General features: G+C 39.0%; 1 protein-coding gene across 1 annotated transcript; it reads right to left on the reverse strand.

The window, feature by feature from the left end:
• Positions 1 to 13,350: 13,350 nt before the first annotated feature.
• Positions 13,351 to 15,925, reverse strand: LOC134677518 (ubiquitin-related modifier 1). Its single transcript, XM_063535984.1, has 3 exons — positions 15,817 to 15,925; positions 15,159 to 15,365; positions 13,351 to 13,499 (listed from the first exon to the last, which is right to left on the reverse strand). Exons 2-3 carry the CDS (start codon positions 15,354 to 15,356, stop codon positions 13,371 to 13,373), a joined length of 327 nt encoding a protein of 108 aa, XP_063392054.1. The 5' UTR covers positions 15,357 to 15,365; positions 15,817 to 15,925; the 3' UTR covers positions 13,351 to 13,370.
• Positions 15,926 to 16,286: the final 361 nt, after the last annotated feature.

A 16,286-nucleotide genomic window follows, 5' to 3' on the forward strand; every position in this document is an offset into this window, starting at 1 on the left:
CGGAACCCTTCGTGCGCGAGTCCGACTCGCACTTGCCCGGTTTTTTAATAAATTTACATTATAAGAAATCTTTGTGTTATTTATTGATTAGGAATCAAAAGTAACCCTCAGGTAATAAATTAATTAAATGATTAATTATTTTATCAATTTTGGAGTCATGTCCACATTATTGCGAATGATGACGCATGTCCGATCTCTGAATATAAGTAAGAAAGAATGGTAACTCCATACATCAGTTTACTTACCAAAACGCGAGTTATTTCTTAGCACCATTCCATTAACCCGGGGTTAACCGGTTAAACCGTTAACCCATTATCAAATTTTATTGGTAACTCAAACTTAAAATATACTTTATTCATGTAGGCCTAGCAACAAGCTCTTATGAATCGTAATTAATCTTAATCTAATTATCACAGCAATTATTGGTGTTAAAATTATTCAATAATAACATTGGATTATTATACAGATCAAATTTAACACTAAGAATTTCACAAAAGGATCGTCAAATATAAAAAATATATAGAAAACATAGTCTAGAATTTCTAGAATAAAATCTAAATGTCAAACCATGGTAACTCCAGGTTTAACCGCTTAAACCCGGGTTAGTGGGAAGATTTTTCCCGCTTACCGCCTCAGCGGTAGACAGCCGCCGTATCGCTGACCTACCTAGAGCAGACGCGAGACGCCAGACAGTCTTGATACTTGACTTATCACTTATTCATTCGCGCGACTCATTTTTTTTTAATTTTATTTGAAAAATGTTTACATGACCCTAAGTAATACAGGCAGATACAATGCGCCATGAAACTTAACATTAACATTTACCATATAACAAACAAGTAGGTTACATATATAACTATTACAAATAACAATCAAGTACAAACAAACAATTACGAATAATACAATTACAAATCACTCATGAGTCATGACTGATCCAGTGTGGCTACCACCAGCTTGGCACCGACATCGCTACGCTATCGAGAACGTAACTTGCTAAAATATTAGTGTAAATTTTGGGACATTTGTTTTTCTCCTACCGTAAAATGGGGTGAGTAGGGTTCGTGGGGAGAGTTGGGTTATGAATGGGGAGAGAAGGAATGACAGGAGGGTGAGATGGATTTTTAAGGCTACTGCGACAAAAATAATGTAGGTATTCCAATTTAAAATGGAGCTATAGTAATACTCATAATAAAAAGGGAAGTTTTTCCCGCTTACCGCCTCAGCGGTAGACAGCCGCCGTATCGCTGACCTACCTCGAGCAGACGCGAGACGCCAGACAGTCTTGATACTTGACTCATCACTTATTTACGCGACTCATGACTGATCCAGAGCATTTTCGATCGAGATATTCGATTGAGATTGAGAATGTTAATTAAAAATAAACTAGAGATTATTTAAGTTATATAATACATCTTCTAATCTTTATTGTAATATCCTATGTAACATTTGTTCTTGTGAATGATGATTTAGTTCAAAAAACTGAAGCTATAAAAGAAACAGAAAAGGAAACTGAAACTTAAGTGCAAGATTATATACGTTGTTAATTTTTTTTATTTTAAAATTTGATTCAAGCAACAATTATTTAGATTAATTACATAATAGCCTATAGACTAACACACATATAAATTTCATTAATTTAAAAACTAAACACTATTTTGGCGACATAACGGCGTGGCTCCGTTGAATCATCTGCTCTGGTATCGGATTTGGCAGTTTGGCAGACCCCCGAAACACGACCCTGCAGCGGTCGCGGCCAGTACCGTCTTTACCAGGGCTCTCCAAATCCCGGCCCGCAGGCCAAATCCGGCCCGCGAAGCGTTCCAATCCGGCCCGCCGACAGCGGTCCAATCCGGCCCGCGGGAGCTCCAGGCTCCAGGTGTTGAGCCCTAACAGCAGCATCCCTAGATACAACCCCCCCTCCCCTCTCGGCACCGACGGTGGCCCGCGCGAAAATCAGGTAAAAACGTTTGGAGACGCCTGGTCTATACCATAAGGGCACACGGGGCCCGTGGCACTCGGGGGGCCCCGAAAGACAGACAGTAACAGTATATTTGGGCCAGAGCATAGTTAAAGACGGCCCTGGTCGCGACACGCGCACCACAAAAGAGTTGAAGTGCACGTAGTGGCGCGATCGAAGCAGGAACTCCCTTAGTTAAAAATATGTGGATATTTTGGGACAGTTTTTTCTTTAATTATGATCGAAAGAGCTCATGATTACAGTAAAAATTGCGTAAAAATTCTCAAATCTAAAAAACAACGGTTTGCACCCCGGGAGTGCCAGCAGAAGTGAAAACTCAATGACATTGTAACAGTTTTTCGATCAGGTCACCGTCAGGTGTCCGTCTTAAGTACTTAACTACCTACGTCTTACGGTCACGTGACCTGTCGCGAGTTTAACATTTTTTCCCCATCACAAAAAGTGCACAGCGCCGCTAAAGAAGTTTTCACTTCAAAAATGTAGTGTAAAATGGTCTACATCTCAAAGTATCAAGACACCTCGCGCGCCTCGTCAATCGATACCGCCCGAAGTGTGCCGACGGCGTCCGAACGCCGCCGAAGCGCCTCATGCATTTCCTATACTAATTACTTCGGAGCGTTTAACTTTTTAAACGTTCCTCGTATGTTTAAAAGGAAGTTGCGGATTTGAAGGCGCGACTTTAATGTGTTTTCTAAGGTGTGAACAAACCCGTTAGAGACCAAGATAACTCTGCAGCGACATTGATAGCAGAGACTGTCGGCCCGATTCTAACTTTAAGCACAGAATAAATAATAGTACTGAGTACAGAAGACTCACTCTAACAAAACGCGTCTGTCACGATCAGCACAGATATGGCCGCTAGGTGGCGACAGCGCCACGCGCGGCTTATGGCAAACCCCAAAATTGGGGCCGAACGGATGTACTTTTAGCTACCTGTAGAGACACGCCTGCTTTAAGATACGTCAGTTAATAGATCTAGAAAAGATATGGATTAGATATGTCAGTGTCAAATGTGACTTTTCTTCAAACAAAAACATCACTTTTGATACTGACACATCTAATCCATATCGTTTCGAGATCTATTATTTGACGTATCTTAAAATTCGAATAGGGCAGTGTGCAAGTGTTATGTTAAACGTCAAACTTCTGTGAAATTATGACGTTGAAAATAACACTTGCGTTATCTGTGCTATCATAATTGCTGCACAGTTAGCTTGGTCTGACTCTATCAATGCAATTCGTTGAAAATAAGAGTTATCAAAACTATCTGCCGTAGGGAACTCTAACTTCGCCGTTGATGCCAAACTTCGCCCAAGTAATCACTAAAACCGTTTAAAACAAAGTCCCCCGTAGCGTCTGTTTGTGTGTTTGTATGTTCGCGATAAACTCTGTAACTACTGAACGGATTTTGATGCGGTTTTCACTTATCAATTAAGTGATTCTTTAGGAAGGGTTACACGTACAATTTGCTTTGTGTAAACCGTGCGAAGCCGGGCGGGTCACTAGTATTAAAATAATAATTTACACATAATAGAGATGTATGCCTCTATCGTAAATCCAACTCCATATCCAAAATACAAGAACTACAGTAATCACAAAATTATACCTAACATACTATAAGTTGCAATCTATCCTCAGAGTGCCGTATTCGAACTTCAAGATATTCACAAGAGACGACACGTGCTAGGTCCATTCTAGATACGTTATAGTTTAGATATCAACTAGTTCTCTTTTGCAGCGCAATTCGGGCAACCAATGTCACTTTTACGTTAGATAGAGTAAGATATCTATTAGATGTGAATTGGATCTCTAAGTCATATCCTGTGGAAATCGTTCAAGAGTATCTCCAGAATCGCGCAAATGTGATCTTAAACATATCATTATCGTATCTTGGTGATGTCTAAAAGGTATCTAATAGATGTCTATTTCAAAATCCCAATCGGGCCGGGAGTCTTGCAATCCAATTTACTACCTAATTATACTCATATCTTAACACTAGAATTACTTAAATCCATTTTATTATACAAGAGATTTTAATGCTTATTGCTATGCGTTTATAGACTAGAATGCTTTGAACGTTCTTGTGAAATTATGTTATTAGATGTGTCATGGATTACAACCGAAAATTAAACAGACACTGCATTATGAAGCGCGATTTAAGGATGATTCACGTAAGACCGGGCCGAGTCCGGCCCGAAGCTTCCAGCGCTTACTTTTCTATGACAGATGACGGAAGCTCCGGCCCGGACCCGGCTGGGTCTAACGTGAGTGATGCTTTAAGGATTAGGAGGAGAGGAGAGGAGGTCACTACATACGTAAACTTTTACTTGTAAAAACGTTACGCGACACCATGAGCAGTACGGCTACCATCAGTTTGGCATTGACATGCACGCTATCGTGAACGTAATTTACTTTCTATATATCTCTTTCGCACTAATATGTCAGTACAGGCGTGATGCATACAAAGCAAATTACGTTCACGATAGCGTGCATGTCAATGCCAAACTGATGGTAGCCGTACTGGACTGACACGTTTTCTGTTTTAATTTAGGACACAAACATGCAGACGAGTCGCCTGATGGTAAACAATTACCGCCGTCCATCAGATTCAGAGGGTTGCATGCGTTGTCGGACATTATGATGGAAATACGTCTTTTTTTTTAAGGTAAGCGACAGTTTACCTAGATGCGCGTAGACATTAATGTGCAATTTGTGGAAAATAGTCATAAAGATGGAAAATATCTCTGAAATTTTAGGGGAAATTTAACAGGAAACAAAGGAAACGTTCATTTTGGAAATGGAAAATTTCTATTCCCATAAAATACTTGAGGACCCAAAAATTCCATGTGGAATTTCGTAATTTTGGAAACATTTCTGTCGGCATATCAATGGTAGCGCCTATGATGACCGCGGTCGTTTTACGGATGACTCACGCTAGACCGGGTCGGGGCCGAGCCGGAGCTTCAGGAACTTCGTTTTCTATGGAAAGCACCACGTGATCACCGATCAGCCGTCATAGAAAATGACATGTCGCCTCGGCCCGGGCACGGCGCGGTCTAGCGTGAGTCATCTACTTGTTCCATCTGACAGACAAGTGATCTGTTAGATGCATACATTTGTACGTAATTATTCATAGAATACTTAACTTTTATAAGCGATCCCCGAGCGCCACTAGAACTAAGTAAATTGCGTTTGTTAAATTTAATGAGACTATGTACATACGTTTATGTGAACTAATGGTCTGCGTACATACATTTATGTGTGTCTGTGTTAATGCTGCTTACTGTAATTGTATGTGACTGTTCTATTTACTAAGCTCTGTTTTCATATTTCAGATGAAATTATAATTCATAACTTCAAACCTTCAAAATCAGCAACGCTCTTGCAACAAAGATTTCAAAAGTAAAGATATTTACTTAGGCGCTAGGTGGCGACAACGCCTCGTGCGGCTTATGGCTAGCCACCGAAATTGGTGTGGAACGGATGTACTTTTAACTACCTGTAGCAAAGCAACGAAATCGCGGAGTGAGCCACGCGTGGCCGAGCGAACATGCGCAACAACGAAATGTGCTGGGACGCCATTTGCGCACTTTTCTGGCCCATATCGTAGTGCCCAGAAAATTTGATTAAATTAGGTACGTATGTTTCTTTCAAAGATATATATATATATATAGTTATATTCATTAATGTTTTTCCATTTCTACTAGAATAACAACATAACATAAAACTTAAATAAACTTCTTCTGACGGCGAGTCATATTTTATTCACATTAAAAAACAAACCCCGATAAAAATACTTTCCATTTTAATCCCCCTGATTAGATTATGTCGTGTTGGGACGCAAATTGAAACATGGCGTCACGCTGCGAGCTACTAATGCATACTATTAGGGGGGTGGGGGTAAAAGGGGTAAGTCGTAATAGGTAAAATTAGGCAAAGCTGTAGGTGACACCACTAGCACAATACAGTAAACCAACCTCATTGACATCATCAATGACACATCATGCGTCACTAGGTCAATCACACAAAAACACGACAATCGAAAGTTCGGTTTCTACCTCTCTATCACTCTTACATATTCGATCGATAGAGGCAGATAAAGAAATTTAGATTTTCGCGTTTCGCAATAGGCCACCAGAGGGTGGTTCACGTTTGTATGGGAAAAATTCAAACTCCAGCTAGAAAAAGCGGCACCCTCCCATTTTATTACACGTGTTCTGTTGACTAAATATGCCAAGTTTTGTAATCTTATCTCAACTACAAGGGGATGCTCTTTCAAACACTTTGAAATTTTTCAAAGTTGTATGAAATCCAAAAGAAACAAGTTATTATTTTTTTCAGTTTTATGTAAGTAGTAGTTTTCACATTATTTGAAAGTGCGATTTTAAAGTTATTTGATGAAAAACCATTTTTATTTCTATTTTTTATGATTTATTAGGTGAAATTCTAAAAATCTTACTTTTCGAAAAATATTAAAAATTAGAATTAAAACTGTTTTTCTACTTAAAAACTTATAAATCACATGTGCAAATAATGTGAAAACAGATACTTAAATAAAAATCTGAATAATAAATACTTCTGTTTTTTGGTTTTCATACAACATACAAAATTTTCAAAGTGGTTGAGCACCCCCTTGTAGTTGAGATAAAATTACGAAACTTGGTGTATTTTATCAGCATAATAAGTGTAACAAAATAAGGGGATGGCCCGTCGGAAAATAAAAAAAAATGTTTTTTGAACCACCCTAGGCCACCTGTAAACAAACCGCCTTGGTGCATCAATGTCATAGTGAAAACTTGTCAAAAACTGTTTAAGGCCTAGTATGTATAAGTTACTCTATGGTTACTAAACAAAAAAACGGTCACCCATCCAAGTACTGACCACTCCCGACGTTGCTTAACTTTGGTCAAAAATCACGTTTGTTGTATGGAAGCCCCATTTAAATCTTTATTTTATTCTGTTTTTAGTATTTGTTGTTATAGCGGCAACAGAAATACATCATCTGTGAAAATTTCAACTGTCTAGCTATCACGGTTCGTGAGATACAACGTGGTGACAGACGGATGGACGGACGGACAGCGAAGTCTTAGTAATAGGGTCCCGTTTTACCCTTTGGGTACGGAACCCTAAAAACCTACTTGCCTTTTATCAAGCAAAATCTAGATACCCATGTTGACTGCCCCTAATAACTGCATAGGTACATATTTCCATTATCCTGCATTATAACTTGTCATAAACCCTTTCAAACTCTCAATAATTAAACGCTTTTAGTACAGGGTGTTTTAAAAGGGCGAGCAACAACGGGGGGACAAAATGGTTTAGTAATTAGGGTCGCTTCTTTTGTAGTACCTATGATATGACACAGAAACACAACGTGATCTGAACCTCAGATAAGGGTTCATTCAAAAACCGGGCAAGTGCGAGTCGGACTCGCGCACGAAGGGTTCCGTACCATAATGCAAAAAAAGGCAATAAAAACGGTCACCCATCCAAGTACTGACCCCGCTCGACGTTGCTTAACTTCGGTCAAAAATCACGTTTGTTGTATGGGAGCCCCACTTAAATCTTTGTTTTATTCTGTTTTTAGTATTTGTTGTTATAGCGGCAACAGAAATACATCATCTGCGTAAATTTCAACTGTCTAGCTGTCACGGTTCGTGAGATACAGCCTGGTGACAGACGGACGGACAGCAGAGTGGTTACCGCGAAAACCGAAATTTGCGAATTGCGGGGATCTTTCTCTTTTACTCCAATGAAGACGTAATTAGTGACAGAGAAAAATGCCCGCAATTTGCGAACTTCGATTTTCGCGGTTATAGCCCAGAGTCTTAGTAATAGGACCCCGTTTTACCCTTTGTGTACGGAACCCTAAAAATTAAGAGCCCATCGACGTGCACACTAGCGCCACTGCTAAATAATCGTGGTTATTTAAATTTAACGACAGGTATTTAAAAAAAGGGGGTCGCTACGTACTGTATTGTGTATTTAAGTACCTTTTGAATAATTTGAATACATCAAACTAGTTTTTAAGTTGCTGGATTCGTCGATCTACGAACTCAATACAAACACGGCCGATTTAACTTTGGACAGTTTGGACGCATAGATTGGCGAATCCAGCAACATAATTAACTGATTTGCAAGACCGAAGTGATCCCATAAGTGTTCCGTGAACAAAGTTTTGTACGGAACACTAAAAAGTAGTTTGCTGATGTATTCAGAAGGTACTCAAGGTACTTAAATACACAATACAGTACGTAGCGGCCCCCTTTTTTAAATATCTGTCGTTAAATTTAAATAATCACGATTATTTAACAGTGGCGCTAGTGTGCACGTTGATGGACTCTTAAGTGATACTTTATATGGCTCCTCTACACGATGGGCCAACGCCGGCCACTCCAAGGGACGCAGCCATGCGGTAGAATGAGATAGCAATATCACTTGCTCCCTCCAACGCATAAATGCGTCCCTTGGAGTGGCCGGCGTTGGCCCATCGTGTAGCGGAGCCATTAGGAAAAAGGGGGTCTGAAAAACATTTTTTTTATTTGAGGACAGTAAATCACACATCGATCTATACCCTCACCATGAGTTTTACGCGGCCTTAAACGCTAGCGATTCAAACGCAGTGCAACTCGCTTGCACTAATGTCAAAAGGGAGATGCATTGTGAATTAATTTACGCATTTGTTAGCGAATAAAGTCAGTGTCAAACTCGTGGTAAAGATACTAGCCCTAAACTAAGAAAAACTTATAATATGAGTAGGTTCTAATTAGGCTACAAATTGCATATTTACATATACCGGGTGTGGCCTGTAATATGAGCAAAAAATTAAACTGTAGGCTGTACTCCTCATACTGACCAACATTTGTTCAGCGACTTTTAAAAATAACTTGTGGTTTGATTTTTAATACACTTTAAAGTTTATTCTAAGACGCAATGTATTGCGAATTTTGTTATCTTTAAGGCGTGACAAGCAACGTCAGTCACAATGATATGGCGTGGCGATGGCGTCCATTGAAGATAATATTTATTTTGTATGAAAAATAGGGAGTCTAAATACTTCATAATTTTTAAAAGTTGTTGAACAAAAGTGTCACCGTTTGAGGAGTACAATCTATGTTTTAATTATTTGCTCATGTTACAGGCCACACACGGTATATACGTATATATACATATACGTATAATATACACATATATACGTTTAGATATATATATATAAATTTTAAGCATATATCTATACGTTAAATACATTACATACAGAATTAGATAACATCCAACTCAGGATTAACACAAATAAATGCCCTTACCGGGATTTGAACCCAGGACCTCCTGCTTTTGTAGGTAGAATAACAAAACACAATTATATTAATATGATTTCTGGGTCAACCCTCAAACCTTCAAGAAACTCGTACTCCCATCTTAAATGCCGGCAAAGCACTTGCAACCCCTCTGGTGCGGCGCGGCGGATTGCTCTTGGGGAGACACTCCTGACTTCGGGAAAACTCGGCTCCGTTCGGTTCCGCATTGCTCCGAGCAATTATTAGGGTTGGCATCACTTGACGTCCTTTTGCGTGCACGACCACAGATAAGATAATGACTTGAATTTTGACAACCCTAAATAGCCGAGAGGGATAGTGCCACACATTAGAAAGGGATAGCATGATTCAACCCTTGAATCGCTGTCAAACTTCGGTTTTGTAGGAAGTGTCCTTTCTGTACGGTAGTAAGGTACTACATATAATTATTTGTGACGTTCCACGGCAAAAGGTACCTTATGGCGGCTGGCGCTTACGTCGCATAGCGCCGCAATAACATTGGAGCTTCGTTAATAATAGCGTAAGCGCCAACCGCCATAAGGTACCTTTACCCGTGGGACGTCACATTTATTCTGTGCCATCACGAGATTGGTCTGCTCATTTACCTCCTATATCATTAAAAAAACCGGCCAAGTGCGAGTCGGACTCACGTTTCTAGGGTTCCGTACATAAGTCCGACTCACGCTTGACTGCACATTTGTAATAGGTTCTCCTATTATCTATAGGTAAAGAACTACATTGTGATTTTTTTTTAATTTTAGACCTAGTAGTTTCGGAGGTAAAGAGGGGAATGGTCATTTTTGACTATTTTCTTAAATAACTTCGAACCTACGTATTTTAAAATTATAGAAATAACATGTCCATCTTTGGGTCACTAATATACATATATGTACCAAATTTCAACATAATTGGTCCAGTAGTTTCCGAGAAAATAGCCTATGACAGACGGACAGACAGACAGACGCACGAGTGATCCTATAAGGGTTCCGTTTTTCCTTTTGAGGTACGGAACCCTAAAAACACCCATGTTCAAACCCTAAAATCATAACCCCTTTTGGCTTTGCCGTAATCGAGTAATAAACAAAAAAACAACCCCACTTTGTGTAAAAGGTCACCCCTCGCAATTAGGTTACATTCACTGTCATCGCCTTGCAAATATTATCCATACAAATCATACTTTTCATACAAACCATGCAAACATAAGCTCTATGCAGTTGGGCGTAAGATCTATAATATAATTAGACAGGCAGAAGGCTTTATTTAAGGCAATTTGTACCTTAACAAGTGGGAATTTAAGTAGAAAATTAATTTGGACAATATAGGCTGTAGAATAGAGATACCCACTGAGTTAGACCAAGGTTTGCAACGATTTTGATAGCTTTTACGCTGTGCAAGTGTTATGTAAGTTTATGTTTGACGTTTAAAATAAAACTTGCACCACAAAATAGATAAGTACAGAAGTCAATCACATGTATGTACTTTACTTTTCATACCTACGCTCGGCGGTCGCTCTAGGGTTGCGATTGTTGCGAACTATGACTTATGCACAAAAAACTATCGTGGTAGTGGCACTCGTATCTCGTATTTAGTTGTTCGATTTATTGTTGAGGATGAAACGGGAAGAATGGAAATATAAATTAATAATAACATTAATAACTCAAATAGGTATTTTAATTTTAATGTCATTGTTATATTACAAATTTGCCACAGAAAATATCTTGCGATGATTCCGAGATTGGCGAAATACACGATTATTATATTTTTAAGTGTACTAAATTCGCAATCTCATGTACAATGTAATAAATTCGCATACGCATTCTCTCTGAAACCACTGGTAGCTTAAAAAACGACAATTCACCGTTTAATGTTGAATTTAAACAACCGTCCACTGTACAGTTATAATAACTTTTTGTTTTGTTTCTCCATTATTGCACAAAAAAGTTCACAGACGCGTGTCTCAAGCGGATAGCACTCGCGCTCGCAGTGGTCCCGACCGGTCCGAGATATCGTGTCCGTGAGCAGTGTCTATGTGTGCGTTGCTCGAGCGCGCTTTGTATGTAGATTGATTTCTGTACCTATCTGTTTTGTGCTTGCACTGCGTGTGCTATCAAAATCGTTGCAGACTTATCTTGGTCTAACTCTACTACAATTTCCCGCTATTAAAAAAAAGTTGTGATAGTGATAGGTTGAGTTGCTCGCTGAACAAAATTCCCGCGGCGTCATTTTTAGGGTTCCAAAGGGTAAAAACGGGACCCTATTACTAACGCTACGTCTTACGTAGGCGAACATCGCGCGAACGCGGCGCGGCGCGGCGCGGCGAAAGCGGCCGCCGCCGCGCCGCGCCGCGCCGCGCCGCCTGACATTCGCGTGCAAATCGCGCCGCACCGCGTTCGCAACGAGATCGCTTACGTAGGACACTTCTATGGGCATCAAAGGATTGATTTCGCCGCGCCGCGCCGCGCCGCGTTCGCGCGTTGTTCGCCTACGTAAGACGTAGCGTAAGACTCCACTGTCCGTCTGTCTGTCTGTCACCAGGCTTATCTCATGAACCATGATCTTTGCTATCCGAGATGAAACACTGCTGCACCCACTTTATATTGATAGAGATTGACGGAGGGTCGCAGCTTTCCAACGAATTTAATTAGGAGGCCCTTTAAAAACTGGTAGGATTCGCACAGCTGGCTTTTTATGAATAATAACTAGACTATTATCATACTTTAGTGGGCTGTGAGTAGGGTTGCCCTATGGAAGAATTAAATGTCCTGATAAAAATTCTGACATCACCCTAAAAATCCTGACATTTCTTGTAACAGAGATATGGCGTAGCTTGAACGACGCCCCGGCGGCGCGCTGCTCTCTGCGGTGTACTGCCGGCCTAGCCAAGGTTACAATCGCTATCGCTTCGACAACGAAAAGCATTATGTCTCTCTATCACTCTTCCATATTAGCGCGACAGTGACAGTTGCGTTTCGATCGCTACGGAGCGTAAGCGATTGGCATCTTGGCTACGCGGCCTGTATCGTGGATCTACCTTTCCCTCTCCCTCCGCCTGACCCCGTAGCCCCCTCCCCGCGCTTTTTTTACGAGGTCATTCCTAAAAATCCCGACCCTTGCCAAGTCCAGCCGCAATTCGGATAAAGGGTCTAAACTAGGGATGTTGCGAATATTCGCATCCGCGGAACATCCGCATTATTTTTAACATCCGCATCCGCATAAAATCGATGCGGAGCATCCGCGTGATGCGGATGTCGACCAAGTCGGTAACAGGAACGTATTAGCGCCTAGCGGCGGCGCCGCCGGCGTAACTGCTAGGTAATTTCATCATTATGAATGAATGTTTGTTTGCTTCAAACAAGCGTATATATATATATATATATATATGTGTTATATATAAAGAAATCGTCTAGATCTCGAAAACTCAGCCAAGTTACTGTTTATTAAATAAAACGCACCTATGTTCTTGCTCAAATATTAAAGGTTTCGTTTTTTTAAATAAAAAATGCTAAAAATGTAGTAAGTATTTGACGTTTTTAAGTACCAAATCTTGACATCCGATGTGAGGCTTTAAATATCCGCATCCGCATCCGCGGATGTCAAAAAATCTGCATCCGCAACATCCCTGATACAAACTTAGTCCTTAGGAAAATTAATCAAACATAACAAATTTCTTCGTAGGAATTGAACAAAATATGGAAGTATTTTTCGTGCTCCTTATATATGAATATAACCTATCTATAGTTATATAATATCATTGGAAAGTGGGCCTTATTTAAAGTTGTATCCAGACGAGAAAATTTTTGCGCCAATCTGATGAAATTCTCCGATCGAACAGGGCCGTGCGGACGCAAATACCAATTTGATTCCCCGATCACATCAGCAGGTGTGGACACAAAAATGCCAATTTTCATAGTAGAATGCAAATTGGTGATTTAATTTGTGTACGTGTGGACGCTAGATGAGAGTGACCAATTATTTTCCTGAACAAATCGACTGATTTCGTCAGTCCCGTCTGGATACCCCTTAACTTGGTGGAGTTGGATAAAAATATAACACCATAAAATATATTTATATTTTATTTACTAGCCCCCATGCAGCGTAGATATAAACATGATGGAGTCATTCGGCTGTATTTCGTAGTCGAGTTCGCCATACAGCTCCCAATCTGCGTCGTTGATGAGAACTAAGATCCCGGGACGGACTGAATCACCCTGTAAGTAAATAAATACAATACAATACTTACTCTTAATGACGACCCGTCTGGCCTAGTACTAGTGGGTAGTGACCCTGCCTATGAAGCCGATGGTCCCGGGTTCGAATCCTGGTAAGGGCATATATTTGTATGATGATACAGATATTTGTTCCTGAGTCATGGTTGTTTTCTATGTATTTAAGTATTTATATATTACATACATCGTTGTCCGAGTACCCACAACACAAGCCTTCTTGAGCTTACCGTGGGGCTTAGTCAATTTGTGTAAAAATGTCCTATAATATTTATTTATTTATTTAATGGCACGACAGTGCAATGTAAGCAGTGAACGAATATGTATTTTGGTTCACTGGAGGTAAGTTGACTCTGGCGCCATCTATAATTCGTTTTTTTTAGCATTAGAAAAAAGGTAAACAATCTTGATGTGTCTTTAAATTGAAAAACACATTTTAAAAATAAGTTACGGCAAATATGTAACAATTATGAATCTAATACGATCATTTATATTCTTCTGCTTTCATAAGTAATAGTTTTTGATTTTTAAAAAGCGTTTTTCAATTAAAAGACGTGTCAAGATCGCTTACCCTCTTGCAAGTTCTTTCTAATGCTAAAAAAAACGAAGTATAGTATAGACATTCTTTATCCTTCTTACTCAGTCGCGTTCGAAGCAGCAGCAACAGCATCCTGCGACTGTTTGCGTATAGGTTTGACTGCCCCATTTATGACAAATGGAGGCAAACAATGCTCGGGCTTGTATGAATGTTGTATAAAATGTATCAATTTATTTATTTGTTAATTTAATTGTTATTACCTTATGTATACTAACATAGACTGAGGCATTGTTACTAACAACTTTTTATGGGCCACAGACAGGCCTGAATTAAAGGAATATTTAATTTAATTTAATTTAATTGATTGTCAATGGTTTTACAACACTGTTTTTGTGAGCATGTATAATTTAGTAAGAGTAAATTAAGTATATAGCACTAACTAACTACAAAGTATTATGTATTTAAATATTATACTCAAGTATCCACAACACTTTACCACATCCACACAATAAGCAGTGGTGGCCGAGTGGATATGACGTCTGACTTTCAATCCGGAGGTCGCGGGTTCAAATCCTGGCTCGTACCAATGAGTTTTTCGGAACTTATGTATGAAATATCATTTGATATTTACCACTAGCTTTTCGGTGTTTGTGAAATCCCCTATCCGCATTGGGCTAGCGTGGGGACTGTAGCCCTAGCCCTCTCGCGCATGAGAGGAGGCCTGTGCTCAGCAGTGGGACGTATATAGGCTGATTGGTTCTAAGATAATGGAATGTTAATTCTTTTTTTAAATAAAACAGTTTAAATTTTTTTTTTTTAAATGATGATGATGATGATCCACAACACAAGCCTTTACACAATAATCATCACTTAAAATGTTGTTGTATACTTAAAGAAACTCACAAGTATTGGAAACAACCGAATAACTGCAGAAAAATATCGTTTCTAATAAGATTTTCATCAATAATCTCAGTAGCGAACGGATCACCTCAAAAACATCTGACACATGATGTATTTTCTATTGAATTGACTTTTTGTTTACAAGATAAGACACATACGGATGAATACTATTTAGGTAACATTGATTTATTATATTTAATACTAACCTGTAGAAACAACTCTGGCCTTTCCCGTAACAAATTATCCTTCAGCCACACCAGCAATTCCTTTATCGTCCATGTGTCACGCTGACAATCCGGGAAGTACTTCTTAACTGCCGGCAATTCTACTTCCCGCTTCTTTATTTTGTCAAACAGTAATTCGGCACCTCCTCCGAATTCTAGCTTTATCTTTAATTCTAACATTTTGTTAATCTAAAACAATAAAGTAGCAAGTTAGGAGACTATTGATAAGTACAATCACCTGCAGTAATATGTTACACAACGAAGGCCGTAAAAATATCTGATACGATTTTGTTTGTAGAGCCATAACAGCGTGTCACATATTTTTGCGGCCTTCAAAGAGTAACATATTATTGCAGGTGACTGTACTACACATATCTTACTTTAAAATACTAAATCGTAAAGCCTTAAAATAAATATAATAGGACATTTAAAAAAAATTTACTAAGCACCACGGTAAGCTCAAGAAGGCTTGTTAGGTTAGGTTTTGGACATAAGTTCTTAAAAATTTGTAAACACCATCTCGATATGGATATGACTCATTTTTAAAAAAGGGCAGAAGTTTACTTTTTATATGGTTAGTGCGGTTAGGGACTATCGTCATTGTACCACCCACCACGTAAATGATAAATTAGGAACTCACCTTAGCTTTATTAAATAATTATTTAATATACTTGATCTTGGCAATTAAATAAAAACTTGGAATTGGATTTGTTGGCTGTGCACTGTATCAACTGTATGCTAATTTTAAGGTTATGTTATTGTTTTCTTTCAGCTGTCAGAACTGACAAAAGAAATGTTTGCGAATGAAGCAACAATATTTTAAATTAGTATATTAAAAAAGGAAAATATCATTTAAAAGGATGATGCAAGCCTTTCTCCCATTATTTTAGCTTAAATAAAAAAGTAAAGATACAACATTAACAATTTTTATTTCGGTAATGATTATACCTAAGAGATTTTTCGTTTACATTCGCGTTCCTGTAATTAAATTTAGCTATCTGCATAAATATGCAGGCTAATGTCTATGCTAATGTCTGCTAATGTCTATATGATGAAGCGTTTTTCATCAAATGCTCAAACATTTAAATGAACAATCATGAACATAATGAA

Source organism: Cydia fagiglandana, chromosome 26 (genome assembly GCF_963556715.1).
Source record: "Cydia fagiglandana chromosome 26, ilCydFagi1.1, whole genome shotgun sequence".
Taxonomy (NCBI): Eukaryota; Metazoa; Arthropoda; class Insecta; order Lepidoptera; family Tortricidae; genus Cydia; species Cydia fagiglandana.

Excerpts from the sequence above, each read along its gene's own strand:
- LOC134677518 (XM_063535984.1), bottom strand. The coding sequence starts at position 15,356 with ATGTTAGAATTAAAGATAAAGCTAGAATTCGGAGGAGGTGCCGAATTA. Across the intron at positions 13,500-15,158 it reads GGCCAGAGTTGTTTCTACAG|GGTGATTCAGTCCGTCCCGG; the intron begins GTTAGTATTAAA and ends ATTTACTTACAG.